Source organism: Seriola dumerili, unplaced genomic scaffold (assembly GCF_002260705.1).
Source record: "Seriola dumerili isolate Sdu_G_001 unplaced genomic scaffold, Sdu_1.0 BDQW01000113.1, whole genome shotgun sequence".
Lineage (NCBI taxonomy): Eukaryota > Metazoa > Chordata > Actinopteri > Carangiformes > Carangidae > Seriola > Seriola dumerili.
Genome location: NW_019174368.1, coordinates 2,201,706 through 2,222,873, shown reverse-complemented (window position 1 = coordinate 2,222,873; position 21,168 = coordinate 2,201,706). Strand labels below are relative to the sequence as shown.

At 44.6% G+C, this 21,168-nt stretch overlaps 1 protein-coding gene across 2 annotated transcripts in view; it reads right to left on the bottom strand.

Moving 5' to 3' along the window:
- Positions 1 to 787: 787 nt before the first annotated feature.
- LOC111223719 (myosin-9-like) overlaps positions 788 to 21,168 on the bottom strand; it is a 31,565-nt gene continuing 11,184 nt past the window's right edge. Inside the window, exons 2-41 of one of the 2 annotated variants that reach the window (XM_022747965.1) lie at positions 20,302 to 20,633; positions 18,550 to 18,706; positions 17,350 to 17,377; positions 17,131 to 17,224; positions 16,393 to 16,413; positions 14,503 to 14,595; positions 14,341 to 14,404; positions 14,038 to 14,136; positions 13,757 to 13,900; positions 13,558 to 13,653; positions 13,183 to 13,454; positions 12,731 to 12,904; positions 12,462 to 12,635; positions 12,155 to 12,269; positions 10,782 to 10,969; positions 9,900 to 10,021; positions 9,733 to 9,802; positions 9,463 to 9,623; positions 9,052 to 9,160; positions 8,806 to 8,937; positions 8,507 to 8,713; positions 8,246 to 8,383; positions 7,940 to 8,063; positions 7,609 to 7,780; positions 7,200 to 7,412; positions 6,934 to 7,078; positions 6,619 to 6,825; positions 6,377 to 6,481; positions 5,999 to 6,151; positions 5,596 to 5,844; positions 5,248 to 5,460; positions 4,952 to 5,164; positions 4,641 to 4,802; positions 4,397 to 4,525; positions 4,190 to 4,278; positions 3,944 to 4,067; positions 3,576 to 3,784; positions 3,004 to 3,112; positions 2,604 to 2,776; positions 788 to 2,420 (exon numbers count right to left, since the gene is read on the bottom strand). In XM_022747965.1, the coding sequence (XP_022603686.1) occupies positions 2,312 to 2,420; positions 2,604 to 2,776; positions 3,004 to 3,112; positions 3,576 to 3,784; positions 3,944 to 4,067; positions 4,190 to 4,278; positions 4,397 to 4,525; positions 4,641 to 4,802; positions 4,952 to 5,164; positions 5,248 to 5,460; positions 5,596 to 5,844; positions 5,999 to 6,151; positions 6,377 to 6,481; positions 6,619 to 6,825; positions 6,934 to 7,078; positions 7,200 to 7,412; positions 7,609 to 7,780; positions 7,940 to 8,063; positions 8,246 to 8,383; positions 8,507 to 8,713; positions 8,806 to 8,937; positions 9,052 to 9,160; positions 9,463 to 9,623; positions 9,733 to 9,802; positions 9,900 to 10,021; positions 10,782 to 10,969; positions 12,155 to 12,269; positions 12,462 to 12,635; positions 12,731 to 12,904; positions 13,183 to 13,454; positions 13,558 to 13,653; positions 13,757 to 13,900; positions 14,038 to 14,136; positions 14,341 to 14,404; positions 14,503 to 14,595; positions 16,393 to 16,413; positions 17,131 to 17,224; positions 17,350 to 17,377; positions 18,550 to 18,706; positions 20,302 to 20,628 (5,883 nt within the window). In that variant the 5' untranslated portion in view covers positions 20,629 to 20,633 and the 3' untranslated portion in view covers positions 788 to 2,311. The remainder of the gene's footprint in view (positions 2,421 to 2,603; positions 2,777 to 3,003; positions 3,113 to 3,575; positions 3,785 to 3,943; positions 4,068 to 4,189; positions 4,279 to 4,396; positions 4,526 to 4,640; positions 4,803 to 4,951; positions 5,165 to 5,247; positions 5,461 to 5,595; positions 5,845 to 5,998; positions 6,152 to 6,376; positions 6,482 to 6,618; positions 6,826 to 6,933; positions 7,079 to 7,199; positions 7,413 to 7,608; positions 7,781 to 7,939; positions 8,064 to 8,245; positions 8,384 to 8,506; positions 8,714 to 8,805; positions 8,938 to 9,051; positions 9,161 to 9,462; positions 9,624 to 9,732; positions 9,803 to 9,899; positions 10,022 to 10,781; positions 10,970 to 12,154; positions 12,270 to 12,461; positions 12,636 to 12,730; positions 12,905 to 13,182; positions 13,455 to 13,557; positions 13,654 to 13,756; positions 13,901 to 14,037; positions 14,137 to 14,340; positions 14,405 to 14,502; positions 14,596 to 16,392; positions 16,414 to 17,130; positions 17,225 to 17,349; positions 17,378 to 18,549; positions 18,707 to 20,301; positions 20,634 to 21,168) is intronic. The other variant, XM_022747966.1, reaches the window with a different exon arrangement.

Sequence of the window (21,168 nt, the reverse complement as noted above, 5' to 3'; positions counted from 1 at the left end):
ACCAAAGATCATTTCAAAATGTACCATATTCATTGGTGAAGAAAAGTAAAAAAGTACCAAAAATGACTCTTTTCCCACATTCAACATTTTACTGAAGTAATAGTAAAGAAGTACAAGAAAAAAAAGTAAAAAACAAAAACAAGTAAAAGTGCTCATACATCATTTTTATCATATATAGTTGTAATACTATTATTAATATACAAGCAGCATTTCAATGTTGTAGCTGGTCAAAATGGAGATAACTATTCACGCACTGCTGTATAATTCATTTATAGGATTACATCACATTTTTAAAGATCATATATTTTGAATGTAAAACATAGACATTACTAGTATTTAAATTACAAATATAGGGGTCAAATAGTAGCTGTACTTAAAACAGTACTTTTGTACTCGGTTATTTTCTACCACTGACTGTATTAAAGAAAACCAGGAGCATTCTCACAACAATCACAACTGTGGTTCTAGTAACAGGGGGAAAAAAACAAAACAGCTTTTGTTCTTTTATATGTTGTTTCTATTCATGTCATAAAAGTGTTCACTTCAAAGCTGCACTAGAACAGAAACATGACAGAAAACAAAATAATACCAAAGAGAGTTCTCACCCAGACTTTTACATCCCTGTTTACTATAATTTACTCTATGGCGAAACCGGTTCTGACCTGATTGCGGTCTGCTAGTCCCTTATGGAAAACCCTGACTGCCCTCTGCTGGTGACAATGCAGCATAAACAACAAGCTGGACCCCTGCAAATAAACATCAGTATGGAATAAAGACACACACGATCCACATGTAGCAGTTTAGAAAGCCTCTTTAATTGCAATAATACCAACATTTCACAAAATGAGAATCAGAGGTGCAGACAGACGAACATTACAAAAGAATTGAGGAGATGCAGTTTTTTTTTTTTGTTTTTTTTTCCATGATTTTGTTTGGATTTCCTTTGTTTTTAAGTGCGAAAGTTGTGATCCTTTTAATTGTGAACCGTTACTCTTTAAGTAACACATTCCTCTCACTTCCCAGCAGTGTGAGCCAAAAGCCGCCTCTGAGCACAGCCTGTGAGGGGTTTGTATGTCAATAGAACTTCATCTGATACGTCTACTCAATACCTGGCCACATATCACCTCCCCATGTCTATATGAAGCCCTATAGGCCGGTCAGAGTATAGTGTACACAGGTTAGACTAACAACAAAGTACGCTCCCTACCTCCTGAATCTGCCTTTGGTTTGTAACAACCTCAGCTACTCCTCCCTCAACAAGCTGTGCCCTGAGAATACAGTGTGTGCTGTAAGTATTAAACTACCCCCACCAACCCCATTTAAACTTTACCCTGAACATTAACAAAAACACTGATATTGATAAAAATAAAAATCAATGCATGTCCAGAAAAAAAGCCAACAACCCTGCCCAGAAGAATTCAGCTGCATTTAAGGCCTTAGTGTGTGTTGGCAGTCTGTGCGTCTGCTAAATGAGCAGGTACACACAGTCTCTCCAAAACTTCTGTCAGCGTTTCCATTAAACACACAAATGCAGTGGTTTATGATGTCTAGGCTAAAGTGTTTTTTTTCCTTGTCAGTGCAAAATTAAGATATTTCAGCACAGTCACAATCAAATGCCTTCAGTATGCGTCAATGGGTTTCCAATTGTTACTTCAAATCTGCCTCAAATTTTACTTTCCACATGAAATGTGGGCATCAAATTATTAAGCCCAAAAGCGTAGTCACAAGTGCTAACTGCAGCTAAACTGATAGGATACATTTCAGCATAATAAACCTTCAATATAAACTGAGGCGAGAGCGTGAGCGGAATAAACATGAAGCACTTCCATTCTTAACCATTATAAAAAACTTCTGCATAAAATACAATTCTATAGATTGAGATATTACTTTGGTCCCCTTCCAGTAATCGGTCTTCATTTATGTATACTTCTTTCTTTGTTTTCTCTTTCTTCAATTAGAAAAATAGATCCTAAATCAGGACTATCATAGCTGGAATGTTTCCTTATAAAAATATCATTTTCTTTTTTTTATTTTTCCCAGAGAACGAAAAATGAAGCAAAAGAAAAATTTGGCCCAAAAAATAACGTGTGTGTTTGTCAGCATGGTGATTGTCCCAGTTTACTGGCTTCTGTATGTGTGAAAGTGTGTTAAGAATGCATAGATTGTCAATCTTAAAGAGATCAGACTGTCACGGCCTTGTGTTTGTTTGGTGTCCCTCTCTGTTCAGCAGGTACAGTAATGTGTGCTCATGTGTATTTGGGTCTGTCTATTTATGATGCAGTTCTAAGGAGCCAAGTGGCACGGTGGCTGTTCACTCAGGCTTGGGCTCGGGGGTCTCGCTCTTGGGCTCGCTCTCCTCGTCGCTCTCGATGCCGGCGCGGGGAACGGTGCGGCGCACGGTGAATGGGAGGTCACCGCGCCTAGAACAAGAGAAGAAGAAACACAGTGAGCGAGCAGACAATGTCTCGAGGTAAAGTCACGGCACCATCTTGCAAACTGCTCTCCCGTACTCCCAACAGATGTGCGCAGGACTGCTTCAGCTATCTGTGCGGTAAACTGGAACAACATAAAAGCAGCTAGGTCTCTAGAGTCACTCCGCCCACCTGAGCTTGTTCTTGAGGGTGGTGACTTCACGGTTCATGGCGTCTGCCGACTCTGTGGCATCCTCCAGCTCTCTCTGCAGTTTCCTTCGGTTGGCGTTGGCTCTCTGAGCCTCTTCCTCAGCCTCCTCCAGCTGACGCTTCAGCTGCTTCATGCGAGAGTTCAACTTGTCCACCTGAGAATTTGACAGATTCATTAAAATGATTGGTTTCAACGATGCAAAGCTGATCTTCATCTTACATCTGATACAATACTGGAGCTGTTTACTGTTTTATATTTCAGTTTTTAGGCTTCTGGAAAGTGCTGATGTAGAGCAGCATAAACATTACACGGATAATACTCAGAAAAGCCAGAATACTGAGACAGAAATAGCCACTGCAGAGCTCCTGGAAAACCTCTGACCTGGTCCTTGTACTGCTCCGTGTTGCGTCTCTCGTCATCCACCTGCAGGATGACTTCCTTCAGTTTCTTCTCCGTGCGTCTCACAAGTTTGGTGGCACCCTGCCTCTCCCTGAGGCAAGATTACAACACTGATCAGGCTAACGACATAAAGACTGTACAACATATTGTAGTACTTCTTCCACCACTGGTCTACAAGTGAAAGTCCTTCATTGAATATGCAACATAAGTAACTTGGACTGCAGGTCTAGTATTATTACTGATGCATTACATGTAAGTAGCATTTTACTGTTGCTGGAGCTAATTTAAACTGTTTATATATTGTGTGTATTATATTTTATGATGAACGTGAAATAAAAGTATTAAGTGGAAAAAAATGGAAATACTCAAGTAAAAGTACCTAAAACCTGTAATCAAGTACAGCACTTTGAGTAAATGTATTTAAGTTCCGCCACTGAGACTTTTCCAAGCTTTGATTAAACATCACCTCTTTTACTTATTTAAGTTTATGTAATGTAAAGTAAATGTGCAGCTGTTAGTCAGTTCTCTCTCATTTCCATGGCTGAAGCTTTCACCTGGTCTCCATGTCCAGCTGTTCCTCCAGCTGAGAGATCTTTGCCTCCAGGGCGGCCATGTTGGCCTTGTACTTGGACTTGACCGTCCCCTCCAGCTCCTGCAGCTTCAGCTTCAGCTCCTTGTTCTGACGCTCCAGCTGAGAACGAGCCCCTTCCACGCGCTGCGAGGCGCTGCGCTCTGCCGTCAGCTCCACGTTCATCTGGTCGGTCTAGACACGTGGGACAGACTCGTCAGTTTGGGCCGAACACACATTTTCGTACCACAAATAACAAGGAATCAGTGTTTCTCTTGGATTAACACCGCTGGGTGCTGATGGATGTCATATAAGAAGCTGCAGTGACAAAATGTATAACGTGAGCCTGCAAACCTGCAGCATTGCTTTCTTCAGCCTGTCGTTGGTCAGCTCAGTGTTGCACTGCTCCTCCTCCAGCTCTTCCTCCAGCTGAGCAATACGAGCCTCCAGCCGTCTCCTCTCCTCTGCAGCCTGAGCACTGAGAGAGAAATAGGTAGGTAGATAGAAGAGAGGAGAGAGGAAAGACACGTAGGTGAATAATACGTTATGGACACGACCGACAGTTTGGTCATTTTTACTGATAATTGAAGGACATCTTACTTCTTGGTGGCCTGGTTATTAATCTCATCCTGCAGCTCATCTCTCTCCTGCTGGGCCTGTCTCTTCACTCGCTCTGCAGCTGCCAACTCCTGCACAGAATCAGCAAAGAGGGGTTCATTAAAGTGTGACAGCCCAGTTCTTAAAGAGGACGTTTGCTTGGGGAGGGGGCGATAGAAAAGAAGGTTAGAGAGGCGTGTGCGTGCCGACCTCCTGCATCTGGATCATGTCGGCTTCCATGCCCTTCAGCTTCTTCTCGGTCTCCTTGCTCTGGGCGAGGATCTCCTCTCTGGACATGCGAGTGTCCTCCAGCTCCCGCACAAGATCCTTCAACTGGGCCTGAGGAGGAAAAAGAAGAGCAAAGCTAAGTCTGAGGAAACTGGGAAAAAAAAAAAAAACTACAGGAGACAGGAGATGATTTGTTGTATTGAAGATATTTCAACAACCAACTCACTTGGAGTTTCTTCAGCTGCTTCAGGGCCTCGTCACGGTTCTTGTTGGCCATGTCGATGCCCACCTCCAGCTCCTTCAGGTCCAACTCCAGCTTCTTGCGCGAGGCCACGGCTGCAGAACGCTGCTTCCTCTCATCCTCCAGCTCCATCTCCATCTCCCGCACCTGCAGGATGCGCAATGGATTTCAACCACGTCCCATACAAGAAATTGTACTTGTATGCGTCCACCCTCAAACAGTCGAGAATGTCCCACGGGAAGCAGACAACAGTTAACATACATCAGAGTGGGTTCCAGTCTGAAATCCATCAGTACCTGCTTGACGAGTGCCCTCTTCTTCTCCTCGCCCATCTCATCGCGGCCTGCCAGGTCTCTCTCATACTGGGCCTTCATGGCCTGCATGTTGACCTCCAGACGGAGCTTGGCATCCTCTGTGGCCTGCAGCTCGTCCTCCAGCTCCTCCAGCTGAGTCTTCATCTCTTCCAGCTGCTGCTCCATCGCACGTTTAGACTTCTCCAGCTCGTGGACCTGCACCGCAGGGAAGAGGACGACGGTATGAGCAGACCACACAGACACAAACACACCTCTGCAAACACTTTTTCCAGACTTACGTTCTTGCCAACATCATCCTTAGAAGATACCAGGTCCTCCATTTCAGCCCGCAGCAGTTTGTTGTTGCGGTCCACTTCTTCCTTAATGTCCATCAGAGACTCCAGCTCGCGGGTTAAAGCCAGCGCTCGGGTCTCCTTCTCCCGGGCCTCAGCTTCAGCTCGGTCACGCTCCTCTGCGTAGCGGGCGGAGATGGTCTTCTCCTCTGCCAGCATCTGGAGAAAGTGTTTAACATTTGTGAAGCTCAAACGAAGACAGATGTGATCGAACCATCCTCAAATCCTGAAGCATCAAAAATGTATTTATTCATTTACTTCGATGCTGCATTTACACTATATACACCGTCTGACCTGGTCAAACTTCTTTTGCTTCTTTTCTAGGTTGGAGACGATCTGTCGGAGGTGGTCCTGGTCTACCAGCAGGTCATCCAGCTCCTGCTGGAGACGCGTCTTGGTTTTGTCCAACTTATCGAAGGCAGCACATTTCTCCTCCAGGCGCTGGTTTGTTCCCTCCAGGTCCCTTTGAAGCCTCTTCTTTCCCTCCTCAGCTGTCTCCAGACACCCTGCGTCCTGCTCCACCTTTTTCCTCATATCAGCAAGCTGTATGGAAAGAGATGGTGTCACTCAAACATTCAACGCTGTGAGGTAGATTTGTGCTTCATAAAATATCCTGGATAAAGTTAAACTGAAGTCTTTAGAAGAAGACAGAACAAGTTTCTAAGCTACTGGTCTGACGGAGGATCATGTGTTTTACCTGAGCCTGCACAGTTTGAAGCTGCTTCTCTACGTTCCTCTTTGCTGATTCTTCTTCCTCCAGCTGCTCTTTCAGGTTGTTCTGTTCGTCCTCCAGCTGGCGCAGACGTGTGCCCAGTGACAGTTTCTGGCGCGTCTCTTCCTGGAGTAGCTCCTGTTGTAAACATGGACATGTAAAGCTGAATGAGATGAAGTAGGCCCTTTGATTGAGTAACACGAAGTTTGCAATGGGGTAAATAGTCAATGGTAAAGCTTTTAAATGACCGTTTCTTAATCGTTATTCTAGTTCAATGTCCCTGTATGTCCTGAAAGCATCTCAAGGGAGAGTAACTTATTCATTTGTAACATCTCTGAATATACAGGAAGTGCGTCTGCGTACCTGGACATCCTGCAGCTGGGACTCCACAGCAGAGCAGTCCTTGGTCGCCTTGATGGATTTGCCCTCCACATCACTCAGCACGCTGTTGACATTATCCAGTTCAGCCTGTGGACAAAAGACAACAAAAGAATCACTGAAAAGAAAAAAAAACACTGATGTAATAAGAAGCACAGAAAACAGTAAACATATGATAGTTGTAAAAAGCAAAAGAAGAAGAGTCCTGCCAAGCCAAAGAGCTGTACCTGCACTTTTGACAGTTTCTCGGCCAGCTCCACCCTCTGCCGCTCGCTCTCTGAGTGTTTGAGCTGCAGCTCCTGGACCTGGGACTCGGCCTTCTTCCTGCGATGCTCGGAGTCTCCTTTACCCTGCATCAGCGTCTGCATCTCGATGGCCAGCTCGTTCCTCTCCGACTCCAGAGCCTGCTTGGCCTTCTCCATCGACACTTTGTTCTGCAGGGAGGGACGCAAACGTTAATGGTTTGTGCAGTCGAAAAACAACATGTGAATTAAGGAGAGATAAAAATAGAAAAAAAAAAAGTTATTAAAGGTTTTAATTACCCTCTTAGCCTGCTCCAGCTGCTCATTGAGCTCGTCGAAGGCCTGACCGTGTTTCTGTCTCATCTCAGCCAGCTGCTGCTCGTGCACTTTGGCCTCTTCATCCAGAGTCTTTTTAAGATGCGCCACCTCTGTCTCACGCTTGGACCTGAGGAGGAAGAGCAGAGGTTAATCTGCTTGTGTCAAGACGTACAACGGACCCCGAACAGCACGGAACACGAGAGGGAAATATTTAACTGTTGTAGCTGTCCCAAGACCTTTATCTCTACCTGAGTTCTTGCTGGGCGGCGGTGGAGTCCAGAGTGTCCTCCAGCTCGGTCTTGAGGGCCTCCAGCTCTTCTCCCAGGTCCCTGCGGTGTTTCTCTGCCTTGGTGCGGGCCTGCCTCTCCAGCTCCAAATCCTCCTGCAGTTCAGAGAGCTGAGCCTCCATCTCACGGATCTTTTTCTGGGCCAGGTTCTTCTGCGCTGCCTCCTCCTCGATCCTTCAGGGAGAGATAGGTCAGTGAAAATGAGAACAGGGAGCGGGAGCTGGGGAATCTTTGTCAAACTTATCCATCCATCCATCATGCGTTTAAATAAGACGACCTAAATTCTACAACTGACTAATAAACTCAGTACAGGGCAACAAAGGGAAACAATAACGAGCTGTAAACAATGTGCTGTGAAGTCCACACAGACCTGGCCAGAGCTGCCTGGAGCTCTTCCTCCTTCTTGGCCAGCTGGGCACGGAGCTCAGCAATCTGGGCCTGCAGCTCCGCAATCTGGTCGTGTATCTCAGTGAAGTCGCCCTCAAGTTTGCGCCGGTTCTTTTCCAGCTCCTGACGCTGCTTCTCCTCCCTGCGCAGGCGGTCTGACAGAGAAAAAGTGCAAATGTCAAATTATGGACAGGAAGACAAAGATGGAAACTGTGATAAACATCTTGCTCTGTTTAGACTCAGTGCAGAGCCAGTGGGATCTATGATGGTTATCACGTATGTTCCTGCGTGTCCCCGTCGTCTTCTCTTCTTACCCTCCAGGTCTGTGATCATGGCCTCGTGTTTGGTCTTGAGTTTCTGCAGACTCTTGGATTTCTCCTCCTCCTCTGCCAGATTGGTGGTGAACTCAGAGATCCTCTCCTCCAGCAGCTTCTTCTCCTGCATTCACAAACATGGTAAACAACAGGTTTAGTAAGAGATGGCACACTTTCATTCATTAGTTTTTAAGCAGAAAGACTGAAATCAAGCTCGGCGGTAGTCGTCACTACCTCCCTAAAAGTATGGCTCGCTACTGAAATTAACCAATCACTGTGATTCTAGGTCTTTTTTTTTATCCTAACCTTGTTTAGTTTGTTGTTCTGGTCGTCCAGAACCATAACATCATCTTCTATCTTCTTCATCTTGGCCTCCAGGGTGACCTTCTCCAGCTGGAGCTTCTGTCTGGCTGCCTCCTCCTCATCCAGCTGCTGCTCCAGGTCCTGAGTTTAGATGAATGACATGAGGCAAGAAAACAGTAAGTGCTCTGTAATTAAAAAAAAAAAAAAAAAAAGAAGATATAAATAAGTTGGTGGAGAGTGAGAAGGAGTGAACTCTCTACTTACAGAAATATTTTGCTGCATCTTCTTCTTCTCCGAGGTCAACTGAGACGCACGCTCTTCCTCCTCCTCCACGCGGGCCTCCAGGTCGTGGAGGATCTCCTCCAGCTCCTGCTTCCTGGCAGCCAGGCGCGCTCTCATCTCCTCAGCCTCGGCGCAGAGTTCGGTTTCTGCTTGAAGCTGCTCCTGCAGGGCCATCTTCTCGGCACTCAGCTGCAAGCGGAGTAAAAAGACGACTTTAATATTGTGCATTGGTTAAACAGCGCTCAAAGCTTCCTCCTTCATTATTCTGCGTTTCATGTTACCTGCTGTTGTTTCTCCTCCATCTCCTGGAGCTGCTGCTCAGCATACAGATGCTTCTCCTTCACTTTAGTCAGCTCTTCATCCTTGGCCTGCATCTCCTCCTCCTGCCTGCTGACCTGCAGCAGAGGCTTCACCTGAGGACAAAATGGCGGTGTTAGGTATTAATAAAAGGGAAACAAGAAAACACGGTTGTGAAAAGTGCAGTGAGCAAGATGTTGGCTAAGATGTTGTAGGAGAGCGCGGTTCACCTTGGTGAAGAGCCTCCACCACTGCCAGTTCCTGAGTTTAAGATAAGCGGCACAGTTCCTCTGGATCACCTTCATTGCAGTCAGCTGCTGCTGTCTCTTGGCAAAAGCCCTGCAAAGAAATATTCAAACAGAGTCAGACGATCACATTTCATGTCACCATGCACTTCAATGCAACCAACTTTAAGATCAGAAATACCCTGTTATCAATAAACAAGTTATTTCCCATGATTCAGCTTCATCCGAGTCAGTTTTTTTTTAAATGACTAAAAAGCTGAGATGCAGAAGAAATCTTGTTTACGTCCGAAATGTCACTTAAATGATGCTTCATGTTGTTTTGTCAGCAGCTACTGAACAGGATCCTGATTCCAGAACTGTCACAGAATGTGGTGATGTTTTTTTTTTTTTTCTTACTTGCGGGCCACGTAGCCTCTGCACCAGGCCTGGAAACTGATGATGATGTCTGTGATCTTCATGTCCCTCTCCTCCTCCAGGTGAGCGAGGACACCTGCTCTGAAGAAAACTTTACTCTGGCCGATGCGGTACAGGTTCGGATCCAGCTCCAGGCTTTTGATCTGACGGGAATAGGAATTACACGGATCAATCGCACTGCGGAGGGATGCGTTTGTATTTTCTAGGACTAGATTATTGTGGCGCTTGAGTAGAATTTTGTAGACTCGTTACCATGAGCACACAGGCCTGCTTCCCATCCATGAAGCCCTTGGGGATGGCATTGGGAGTGAGGATTTCATACCTGGGGGAGGAGTAGATGATACACGTTTAGAGTTTTCTTACACAATGCTAAATGACAACAATAAGAAGCAATGGAGACCGTGTTATTATTCTGTCACCTCTGTCTGAACTCCTGGAAGACGATGCGGTTGGGGAAACCCTGTCTGCAGATACGGATCCCCTCCAGCACACCGTTACACCTCAGCTGGTCCAGAACCAGGTGGGGGTCCAGTTTACCAGCCTGAGGAAGGGGAACATTTTCTGATCAGCAATTTGGCAAAAAAGAGAAACAAACAGTTTTACAACAATGTGTTTAAACAACTACAGAACCAGAGGAACTCAACTCAGGATCTAAAAGTCTCTTTTGCTCATTCCTGTTTGTGTTCTCACCTCTTTAACACAATTTTAGGACGTCAGCAAAAACACAGATCCTGTTATTCTATGATTTTACTGCTGCGTGACTCTGATGTCTGAGTTTGATGTAATTAATGTAGGAGAGGGAGACGTGCAGAGGTAAAAATAAGACACTGAAAACTCTGAAGCATCTACCCACAGCGACGATCTGTTTGAGTGTTTGTCGTCCATTTATTTCTATATTTGTGTCACATTCTCTCCTTGATTCACTTCGCTCCACTGCCTTTCCCTCACTCTCTAGCTCGCTCCCTCCGCCCAGCTTTAGTTTTAACATTTATAAACAACACAAAAATGTCCACCCCTCCTCTTAATATCAATACCTACTTCATCGTTTAGTGAATTTGTAAATGAAATAGTGAAGTTGTAGCTGCCACGGTGTCTGTGTTTGTCAGTGAAATGAAGGTTACTGAACAATTAGAAGGTATTTCGCCTGCAGCAGGGACTGTTTTTAGCACCTGCAACTACCGCATAGCTACAAGGTTCCTTTGTTAGCAGGTTTAGTTCCTGAGTTCCTCAAAAAGATTTCCCCCGTGGGAAAGTTCCTGTCGGGGGAACGGCCCAAACAGATGCCCGTATTTCTCCAATACCTTTTTCTCGTGGTTGGGGATGATGCAGCGGACAAAGTTTGGGTTTGTGTTCCTCAGAGTGGCCATGAGCTTGGACAGCTGCTCCTTGTACAGCTGGCCCACTGTGCGGAACATGCCCTTACGGGTCTTAAAGGCGCCGGGCATCTCGGACATGCCAGACACTTTATCCAGACCCACAATGCGATCCACTGAAAGACGGGGGAAAGAAAGAAGAAGAAGAAGAAGAAGAGAGAGATAGGGGGAATGACATTTTGTAAAAAGTCAGTGGGGGTTTAATTTAATAATTTAAATATTCAACCAGGCAAACTCAAACCAAATGCATGTCACAAGGAAGAATGAATATGACCATTGTCTCTCCACTTCCTCATGGTAAACACACACCAGGAGAGAGGAGAGATGGGACCAGTGAAACACCACACAAACAGTGAATGTGGAGGGAAGCAGAAATCGAGGAGGGGGGGAGGAGGAGATGACAGAGGGGGGAGTCACAAAAAGCCAGTGAAGTGTGGAAAGATCACACACCATTATGAAAAAATATTCAGTGTAATGAGTGAAGGGGGTTTGTCGACTGTTCACACTGCCTGTGGTTCTCTGAGTGAAACCTATGTGCGATGGTTCACCTCAATATGTATGTGTGTCAGGGTGGTGACAAACGGAGGTGCTTGCAGTGGGCATGTATCTTTTGTGGTGACAAGAAAAAACAACAAAAAAAACAAAACAAAACCAAACCCATGCAGTATATACCCATCGCTGCAGTACCCATGACCAACACCAGGAGTCCCCAAACAACACTATCACACAGAGGGAGAGAAGGAGAGTTCAATGACAGAGCAACAAAGTCCTCAGGTGACCAGAAGATTTTGTTTCTGAACACAGAGCTGGTTAAAAGACAATGAAGCAACTGACAAAATTCGCTGGCATCTTTGGAAAGATAATTTCAGGAGAAAAGGACGATTCACAGCGGAAGTCAGCACATTTAAAAAACAAGAGAGCAGGAGAGAAAAGAGGAAAGACTACATAAATGAAAAAGAAACCTCATCACCTGAGTCTGAGTGTAGAATAGGAAAACGCTGATAAAAATAGGCTCTCTGACAATTCTGTACCTCTGAGACCCAGTACAAGAAAAAAGATGACAGACAAAACGGGGCCGTACAGAGGAAGAAATGGACGGCAACAACAAGTGGGATTTGAGAAGGTAAAAACAAAGGTCCACACACCAGACAGTAAATAAAAAAAGAGAAAGAAAAAGCAGGATGAAATGCAAAACAGGAACAGGAAGCCAACGTGAAATATAATTCCCACATCGAGCACCGCCTTTAGAGAGACAGTGATTCCTGGGATACAGCGACGAGGTAACTTCTGTCTGAACTCACCGTCCTTCCAGAGCTCAGAGACAAACTTGTCAGTGGACTGGTTGAGCAGTGAAGCCACGTTGTCATTCAACGGGTCCATGTTCTTCATCAGCCACTCGTCCGCCTTGTAGTCCACCTGAGGGGTGACATCACACAGGAATCAAGGTGTGTTTTTTAGACTCACATCTTTAGGGGATTGTTGAAGTGTGAGAAGTGGACATACATTCAGAAAAGACGAGTACAACTCTAAAATGGGTGAAAAGTTATTACAAATTAGGCTTAAGTGATGCATTAATGAGATGTCATCATAACTAAAATTCATGTTTACCTTGCCGGCATAATGGATGATGCAGAAGTCGGCTTCATCCTTCAGTTTCTTGGGTTTAAAGAACTTGGGGTGTGTGCCCTGCTCCTGCAGCACCTTCTCCACAAAGCTCTTGTCTGTGGCCTTTGGAAACCAGCACTCCTCATCCAGCAGAGCCAGAATACCAGGGGGACTGGCCTGGAAGCAAAGGAAGAGTTCAGAGCTCAAAGCATGAAACAGAAAAAAATACAAAAAAGACGTACAAGTACAATAACAGAAGCGAACAAACTCACAGGTTTCTCGATGAGGTCGATGCAGGGCTGCAGGTCCAGGCCGAAGTCGATGAAGCTCCACTCGATGCCCTCCCTCTGGTACTCCTCCTGCTCCAGGATGAACATGGTGTGGTTGAAGAGCTGCTGCAGCTTCTCGTTGGTGTAGTTGATGCAAAGCTGCTCGAACGAGTTCAGCTGGGGAGGGACGAAGAAAAATAAATGGGTGAGAACACCGTCGATCCACAGCACAAATACAAATTGAATGGGTGAAATTCGCTGTGAAAAAGAATGTGACACAATAATTATAATATAATTTTATCTCGATTATCTTGTTTTTATAATCGTTTGAGGCCAAAATCATGAATCAAAAACAAAGTTCGATCAATCTCCCAGCCCTATTTGTACATACAGAGTCTTTGTTCTAATACACTGCCCTGTAGGCAAGTCATTTACAGTTTGCCTCGGTTGTTTACCTCAAAGATCTCGAAGCCAGCGATGTCCAAGATGCCAATGAAGGAGGCTCCCTGTCTCTTGGTCTTGTCCAGGGCTTTGTTGATCCTCATCACGAGCCAGCGGAACATCCTCTCGTATGTGGCCTTGGCCAGGGCCTCCACAGCAAACTCAGCTTGCTCCTGGGTCTGGGCCTTCTGGACGTAGTCTCTGCCCACCTTGATCCTGGGTGACAGGATGGCTCTGGTGAAGTCTGTGACGTTCATGCCCATGAGGTGGCACACCTTCTGGGCAGCTGGTGCAGAGGAAGCCGACAGGAAAAAGAGAGAAGAGGGAAGACAATGAGATTTAAGATACAACTGCAGGATCTTAAAACTACATGTGAAGGTGTAACTTACCCGTGTTGTCGGGCATGGAGGCCTGGTCTGTGTGTCGCTCCTTCTTGAAGCTCATGTTCCCCAGCTGCAGGACAGAGGCCACCACCTTCAGCATGCCTGCAGAGGAGGAGAACAAACATGGTTTTATGTTGCACTTTTCAATTCGACGGCAAAGTTCCACTTAAAGATGTTTTAAAGTAATTTGCTGTGTGCCTTTTACCTATTTGCTCGTCCTCAGGGATACTCATGATCCTCATGGCCTCCAAGGTCTCTGTAAACAGATCCTTGTCCTGCTGCCCAGGAATTGTGACGTTCCCATTGGAGAGGAAACGGTAGTTGTTGTAATTTTCAAGGAGGAGTTCATCTGAGGGGAGAATGACGGCAGTGAGATAAATGTCAGAAGAAATTAAAACGCTGTGATCTGTCAGAATGAAAATAATCATTACTACTATGAAAGTCCTGAAGTCTTTAAACATATTAGTTATGTAACGCGTTGCTTACTGCGCAGTTTGTCTCCAGCCCCTGTGAGCAGGTAGTAGAAGATATGAAAGGTCCTCTCGTCTTTGGCCTGGCGAATGGCACGGGATTTCTCCAACAGGTCTAGTGGTCAGTCTGTTAAGGACAAGTTCTCTGATACTACTGTGATGAAGCTCTCCCAACTGTTTGGTGTGTTGTAGTGACACTAGTGTTTAAAATTCCTGCAGTGGATCTAAATCACAGCATTTTAAGAAAAAGGAAGCTAAAACAAACACTACAGTGTTTTCAGTTCTAAAAAGGGAAGCGATCGGACGGTTTCAAGGATACAAGTTTCAATATTGGCACCAACGATGTAACCATTGACGTCGAAGTTGATCCTGATGAATTTTCCCTACAGGAGGAGAAAAAAAAAAAAAACAGCATTTAATAAAAATTTCTCTAAACAGGCGGTTTATTATAAGAAGAAGAAGATGCAGCTTCGAGTCTTACAAATCTGGACGAGTTGTCGTTCTTGACTGTCTTGGCATTTCCAAAGGCCTCTAGGATGGGGTTAGCCTGCAACAGCTGCTTCTCCAGCTCCCCCTGGTGGAGATGAAGAGAAACGCAAAGCACAACATAAAGTATACGTTCTCTTTGCACCACCATTAAAACCTGGATAGTTCTCAGCCATGGATTGAAATCTAACCAGACAACGGATTAATCTCTGTGCTGTATCATGCGATCTGCTGTTCACTTACTGATAATGTTTTGTCATTGTAAGAAACTGATTATTTTGCTTCCTTTTAAATAAATATGTTGACATAGTGATATTTGTTAATTTAATTTACCCATGGTGTACTTACGTCTGAGGACAAGAGAGATCATGGAGTGTACAAGACATTTAAAAAACAACAAGTGACAAGAGGGATACCATATACACGCACCAGCAACACACACAAACAAACACACACATTGCACCCAAGCATTTTACCCCACACACACACACACACACACAATGTCAGGTTAGTGCCCAAATCTGCAAACACCCAGATACCCCGAGACCCTCATCAGTAACCCATCACCTGTGACCCAGAGCAGAATAATCCAGTGAACCCCCGAAAGACAAACGAAGTCCTTTCAGCTTCAGTGTAACATTTAACCTCTTCCCTCGAGCTGTGCTGGCTTTCAGTGAAGTCTCTGCACATACACAGTGCACCATTGTGTGCAATACAGTATCACATCATTGGTAAGTTATTTTTAAATTACACATATGATATGAACAGTCATTAAAAGAAAGGCAAAAATCTTTTTCCTCTTTGCTGAGCAATATGTGATTTTCAGCAACATTTCACCCTGTTTTTATTTGTTGTCTTATTCTGTTTTCTTACTTCTATTTTTTATGCTTCTTTTAGTTCTGTCAAGCACAGCGACTGATCTCAGTGTACGATAATGTGCTATAAAAATTAATTTGCCTTGCCCGGTTACCTGGCCTGATGATCAGTCACATCTACCCAGCAATAGCAAGGACCGACATCATTTAAAATCCAAAAGCTGCCATTGCTCCGACTCTTAGGTAAAAAGCCCATATCACATGTTAGGATCGAATAAGGGGAAATAAGAATTCAAAGCAATGACATTCTGCTTTGTCAGAGGTCTGTATCACCGACTGACTGAAGGTCCAGGATTATCAAATTCATTTCAAGCTATGCAGCAAATCCGATTCTGGACTGCTGCTCCTTCACTGAGCATCTTGATAAATAAATTAAAAAAAAAAAAAAAAAACAACTTTGATAAACAGATCACTTTGGTTTAAGTTGAGGGACACAAAAACAGGCCATCACATGACAGGTACGCTTTTATAGGATAGCATTTAATTGTTCAAACACACACACACACACACACACAAACACACCCACTCACACACACACACTGACCAAGCAAAAAATTTTTTATGCAAATAGAGAAAAGCAATTTTGGACTCAGGTGCACGCACAAAGTAGCGATACAAGTTATGAAAAATTCAACCAGACAAATATATGAACAGTCATGAGAGCAAAAATTGCTGTTTTGTTGTTTGTTTTTTTTTTTTTTCCAGCAAAAGCCCCTCCCCCTTTATCCTCCCATTGTCTGGCTGAATTTTTCACAGGAACACATACGGCTGCCACTGATCTGCAAACAAACTTCCTCCTTACTTCCTATTGGCTGGCATGACATGTCACCTCTGCCCTTAAAACAAAGTGACTCCCACAACAGTGCACTCCAGCGAGGAGAAAAGAGGAGGGAGGATGAGGGGTGAGGGTGGGGGAGGAGGAGGAGGATGAGGATGAGGAGGAGGAGGAGGAAGGTGATGACAGAAGCAGGTGGGGAGGAAGGGTGAATGGAGGGAGAGAGTTAACTCACATGTGACAGGATCGAGCTGTTCTGTTGATGGGAAGAGAGAAATACAACAACCTCAAAAAAAGGGATGACAGATGTGGTTTTCATCAAACCCCAACCATGTTGCGTTCAGCAGCATCTATCAAAAGGCTGGCAGGCCAGATAACAGGGGAGCAGGTCTTTCTGACGTAATGTACGCCTGCTACATGGTAGACTGAGTTTTATTCCAGATGAGCAGATGCAGTAATATCAGCGAAACAGAACATATGACGGATGAGGTAAGGCCTCTGCTCTGTATAACATGTCAAATGAGTGCCAGGAGCCTTTAAATATGCACTACTGTTTTCCTGTGCCTGCGGAGCTGTTATCTTGACTGCCACCCCTTTTCCTGTGATGGCAGCAGTACCACATCAGAATGTGTCCACTGAACACAGCAATGGAGATGATGGATTAACAGTCATGTACACAATCAAGTGCACAAACACAATGAAAAATAAAAAAAACGTGGCTGATCAAGAGAGAGGAACAGGAAAATGTTGATCCTGTGAAAAATAAAAAGCACTGGAGGGATTAGGGATCGTGTCTCACCTGAAAATGACGATTTGAATAAGAAGTAACAGCAGGGAGTGAAAGGAGAGATGAAGGGAGTAAGATGATGGATAAAAAAAAAAAGAAAAAAAAAGGTGTGACCAGGGGATGTAAAAGAGTAACAGGAGGAAGGTTTGAAGGGTGAACTGTGTAGACGAGAGAGGCAGGACTGACCTGATCTTTTTTGGTCTTGTGAGAAGAAGCTACGTGAGCCAGATACTGGATGACCTTCTTGGTGTTCTCTGTCTTTCCAGCACCAGACTCTCCTCTATCCGAGACAAACAGAGACAAAAAAGGCAAAGAATTGAGAGAAGGAAGGTCTAAAAGAGAGTGCTGTTCATACAACACTAGAGGAATGTGACGTCTGTTTGTCCGTGTGTATCTGAAACTCACGTGCAAAGAATGGACTGGTCTTCACGATCTGTAAAATAAATGTGCAAAAGCTTGATTATGCAGAGCAACAATGCTGCGTATTCTAAGTGAGCCTACGTTATCACCACAGCACATACAGTTTCAGTCTGTACAACAGGATGTACATTGGCCACAGGCAGGAAATCTATATCCGGCTTCCTGTGAGTGGAAAGAGGCGCTGCCGGGTTTCTAACCAGCCGGTTAATTACCCATCAGCTCTCGTAACGTGGTCTGAACAATTTGGAGCCAAATATGGGAAAAGAACCAGAAAAGCGACAGAGGGAGGGGAGGGGAGTAGTTTAGGTGTTGGTGCATGACAGATGACGGAGCTCAGCACACAGCAGTCCCGCAGGAAATACCAATTAGGTGCTCGTAATGTTACGTTTCTGTTGCAACTGTACATTTAAGTTACACAATACTATGTAATTATATATTGAGGGAAGAGTTTGTGTCTCAAGAAAAAAAAAAAAAAAGAAGAAAAGCATGCAAGTGAAAAGACATGAGAGCACTTGACAGGATATTTTTCTAACATAATCACTGTGAATAATATCCTGAGAAATTAAAATTGAGCTCAATCAGTCGCAAGATCAAAATGAAAAACAGTGACATCAACATAATCTGTATCTTTTGTGGATTTAAATGTATATCCAGCACAAAGAGTGTGATAAATAGGAGGCCCGATTAAATAAAAAAATACAACTTAGCTAGAAGTTAATAAAACTTAGCAAGAGTTGAGAGCGCCTGGCATTTTCTGAGGCCCTTGGGGCAAGTAAATCATGTCAAACACTACGAGCAAGTATTAACTCTAATATTCTCCAGTACTTGGTCCCCGGTGTCTTCTATTCTATTTTAAGACCCAAACTCAATATACAAACTACTCTCATGCACTGCATTTGATTTTTTAAGAGCAGGCACTGATGCAAATAATCGGCCAGCATTACAGCGTGTGTCCGTAAAACACATTCTCTTCGGGGCCTCACAGTTTATAGCTCGGTGTGGTACCACTCAGGACACGGTAGCTTCACTGACAGTGTAGTCTTAAAGGGACGCAAATTACAAGCTTTGGGATGTTAAGATACCTGGAAAATGTTTGAGTCAAGCAAGAAAAAATAAAAATAAATAAAAGTATGTGTGAGCCATGTGAGCCAGCAGACTGCATATCCAGTAAGGACGATGACTTACCCTGCATCATGCTTCTGTAAGATGTGTCAGTGATGGCGTAGATATGAGGCGGCATTTCATGCCTCTTCTTGCCCTTGTACATATCGACAATCTCCTCTGAGTAGATGGGCAGGTTCTTGTAGGGGTTTATGACGACACAGAACAGACCAGAGTACGTCTGCAGAACAGAGAGAGAGGTGGCATTTAATAAGATCTTCCCTTAAATGTGGGATAAGGAAACAAAGTGAAGGTACAAGAGGAAGAGGAAGGTGTTTGTGTGAAATGGGATGGTTAAAAAATACCATAAATGAGATTTCCAAAGACTGTGTTCAGTGCGTAGATCAGGATCATGGATTGGTTATGTCACAAGCTAACATATGCTGAAGTATAATGGCTTCTTCATAAAAAAAGGAGAAGTTGTATTTCACTCATTGATAAGGCCTCCCTCCCCCCCATCAACACTAAGCTGAAAGTTTCTCATGAACTCTGATTTGTTTCCCTCCTGAATTATGTAATCTCAACCCCGCCCTGCTGCAAGTTTAAACTGATGAGTGACCTTGGCTTTGTCAAACTACTAGCGACTCGAGTGGTTCATCGAGTCTTATCTCAAATCTACTTGACAGAATTATCTTTTCTGCTTTGAGGCGGTGTTTAAAACACTTCCTTTCTGTAAACTCCACTAAATCTTTCACATTTCTCCTCCTGACTTCTGATTTTTTTTTTCCTTTTTTCTACACGCTGCATTCCTGTGCTGCCCTTCCACCATCTCTGTACCAGGCATCTCTGCCTGTATTGTACACCCTCTCTCTCCTGGGAGACGCTCAATCGAAAAACTACAGAGGAGTCTGGAGCCTCTCAAACCAACTGTAGCCTGGGGGGTGGGGGCTGTGTTGATATGACCCGGTCACACCGCAGCGTCAAAGGGACCAAATCATTCCCAGCCCAGGGCAAGGTGGATAAATAACATTAATTATGGGGGCAGTAATAGCCGTTACAACACATTTTACATTCCATGTCCATCTGTGCAAAGCCTGGCCCCTCCCTCCTCCCCTAATGCTGTTCTTCACATCTCTCATGCTGTGGACTTCATTGTTCCCTTCAACTTCCTGTTTACAAGATAAGTCCAAACACACAGGAAAAAAAAAAACAGAAAAAAACAAAACAAGAGAGACAGATGAAGAGGGCAAAGGGAAAGAATGCTTGTATAGCACGGACTGTGTTTCTTTGCAGTGGCAATTTGGACACAATAGATCATCTTAAACAATGGGGACTAATGAGATAATTAGGAGGTCGGACAGGGAGATAAATTGGTTTGGAGAATGGCCATGGGAGATTGTTTTCTATAAGCCTGTGGGGATTTTTAAGGACCAGTGTGTTGGATTTAGAGGGATCTGACGGCAGAAATGGAATATAATATTTATAATTAGCTTAAAATGAGCCCTACATGAGGAGCTCCAGTAAAACGGAGCCCATGTTGCACCGCCGTGTTTCTACAGTAGCCCACAATGGACAAACCAAACACCGGAGGCCACCGTAGGTTCGACTACATGCATGGGAAGAGAGGGGAGGGGTTTTCAGTCGCTGCTAAATGCCACTAAATCCTACACACCGGTCCCTTAAAACAGTTACGAAGAAAATGCTTTGAGGCCAATGGGACCAAACAACTGTTTTGTGGAAAAGTATACCACGAAAACAGTAGCGACACAAAGCTGGGGAACATTTAAAATGTGACATTTAGCTGTACTTTTGTGTTCAAGGCTGCTCCATACTCACATATATGAGACCAGAGTAGTATCTCTCCTTCAGGTTGTGCAGCACAGACGCCTCGTTCAGGCAGGTGAGCTCGGCCATGTCCTCGACCTTGCTGAACTTGGGCGGGTTCATCTTCTGGATGTCATCCTTGTTCACCCTGATCTTCTTGCCAGAGTCTGCCAGCTCCACCACGCACTCATCGCCGCGCTCTTCCTTCACGGAGCCGGCTTCGAAGCCCAGGCGCTCAGAGGGCACCCATACCAGCTTCTTGGTGGCCCAGTCAGCCTGCGCCAGGGGGTTGTTGACCAGGTTGCGGTCCACGTACAGGAACTTGTCTGCGTCTGACATGGTGGCTGTTTCAGAGAGAGAGAGGAAGAGAGAGAGAGACTTCAATATCTGGTAGAAATAAAGTTTGGTGGTTAAGTAAAAAAAAAGAAAGAAAGAATACAAAGGCCTTTGCTATCTTCACATGCAATCGCTGAGGAATGCAAAGTTCACCACTGAAGTGACGTACAACAGGAAACGTTTGCTCAAGTCAGGTCGGGTCGACAAAACACACACAACCATGTCAAACGCAGCCCCACGCTACTCCCTCGCTAACCACTGTGAATACTTAATCAAACTTCCAGCTGCTGGACCATCGGGGTGACAGAGGGGAAAAACGTTTGCCCAGGATCACAGAGATCCCGGTTCATCTCGCAGCAGAGGCGCCTCCGAGTTTGGCTGGAGTGCTCCGACAAACTCCGACAAAAAGCAAGTTTCAGTTTTTGTATTAAACAACAGAGTCGCGCTGTTTGTAACTCACCGTTTCTGGATTTCTTAAATTTCGTGGTTATTTTTCTGATTTTAGTCCATAACCACAATTGCTAAATAAAGTTCAAGTTTTGT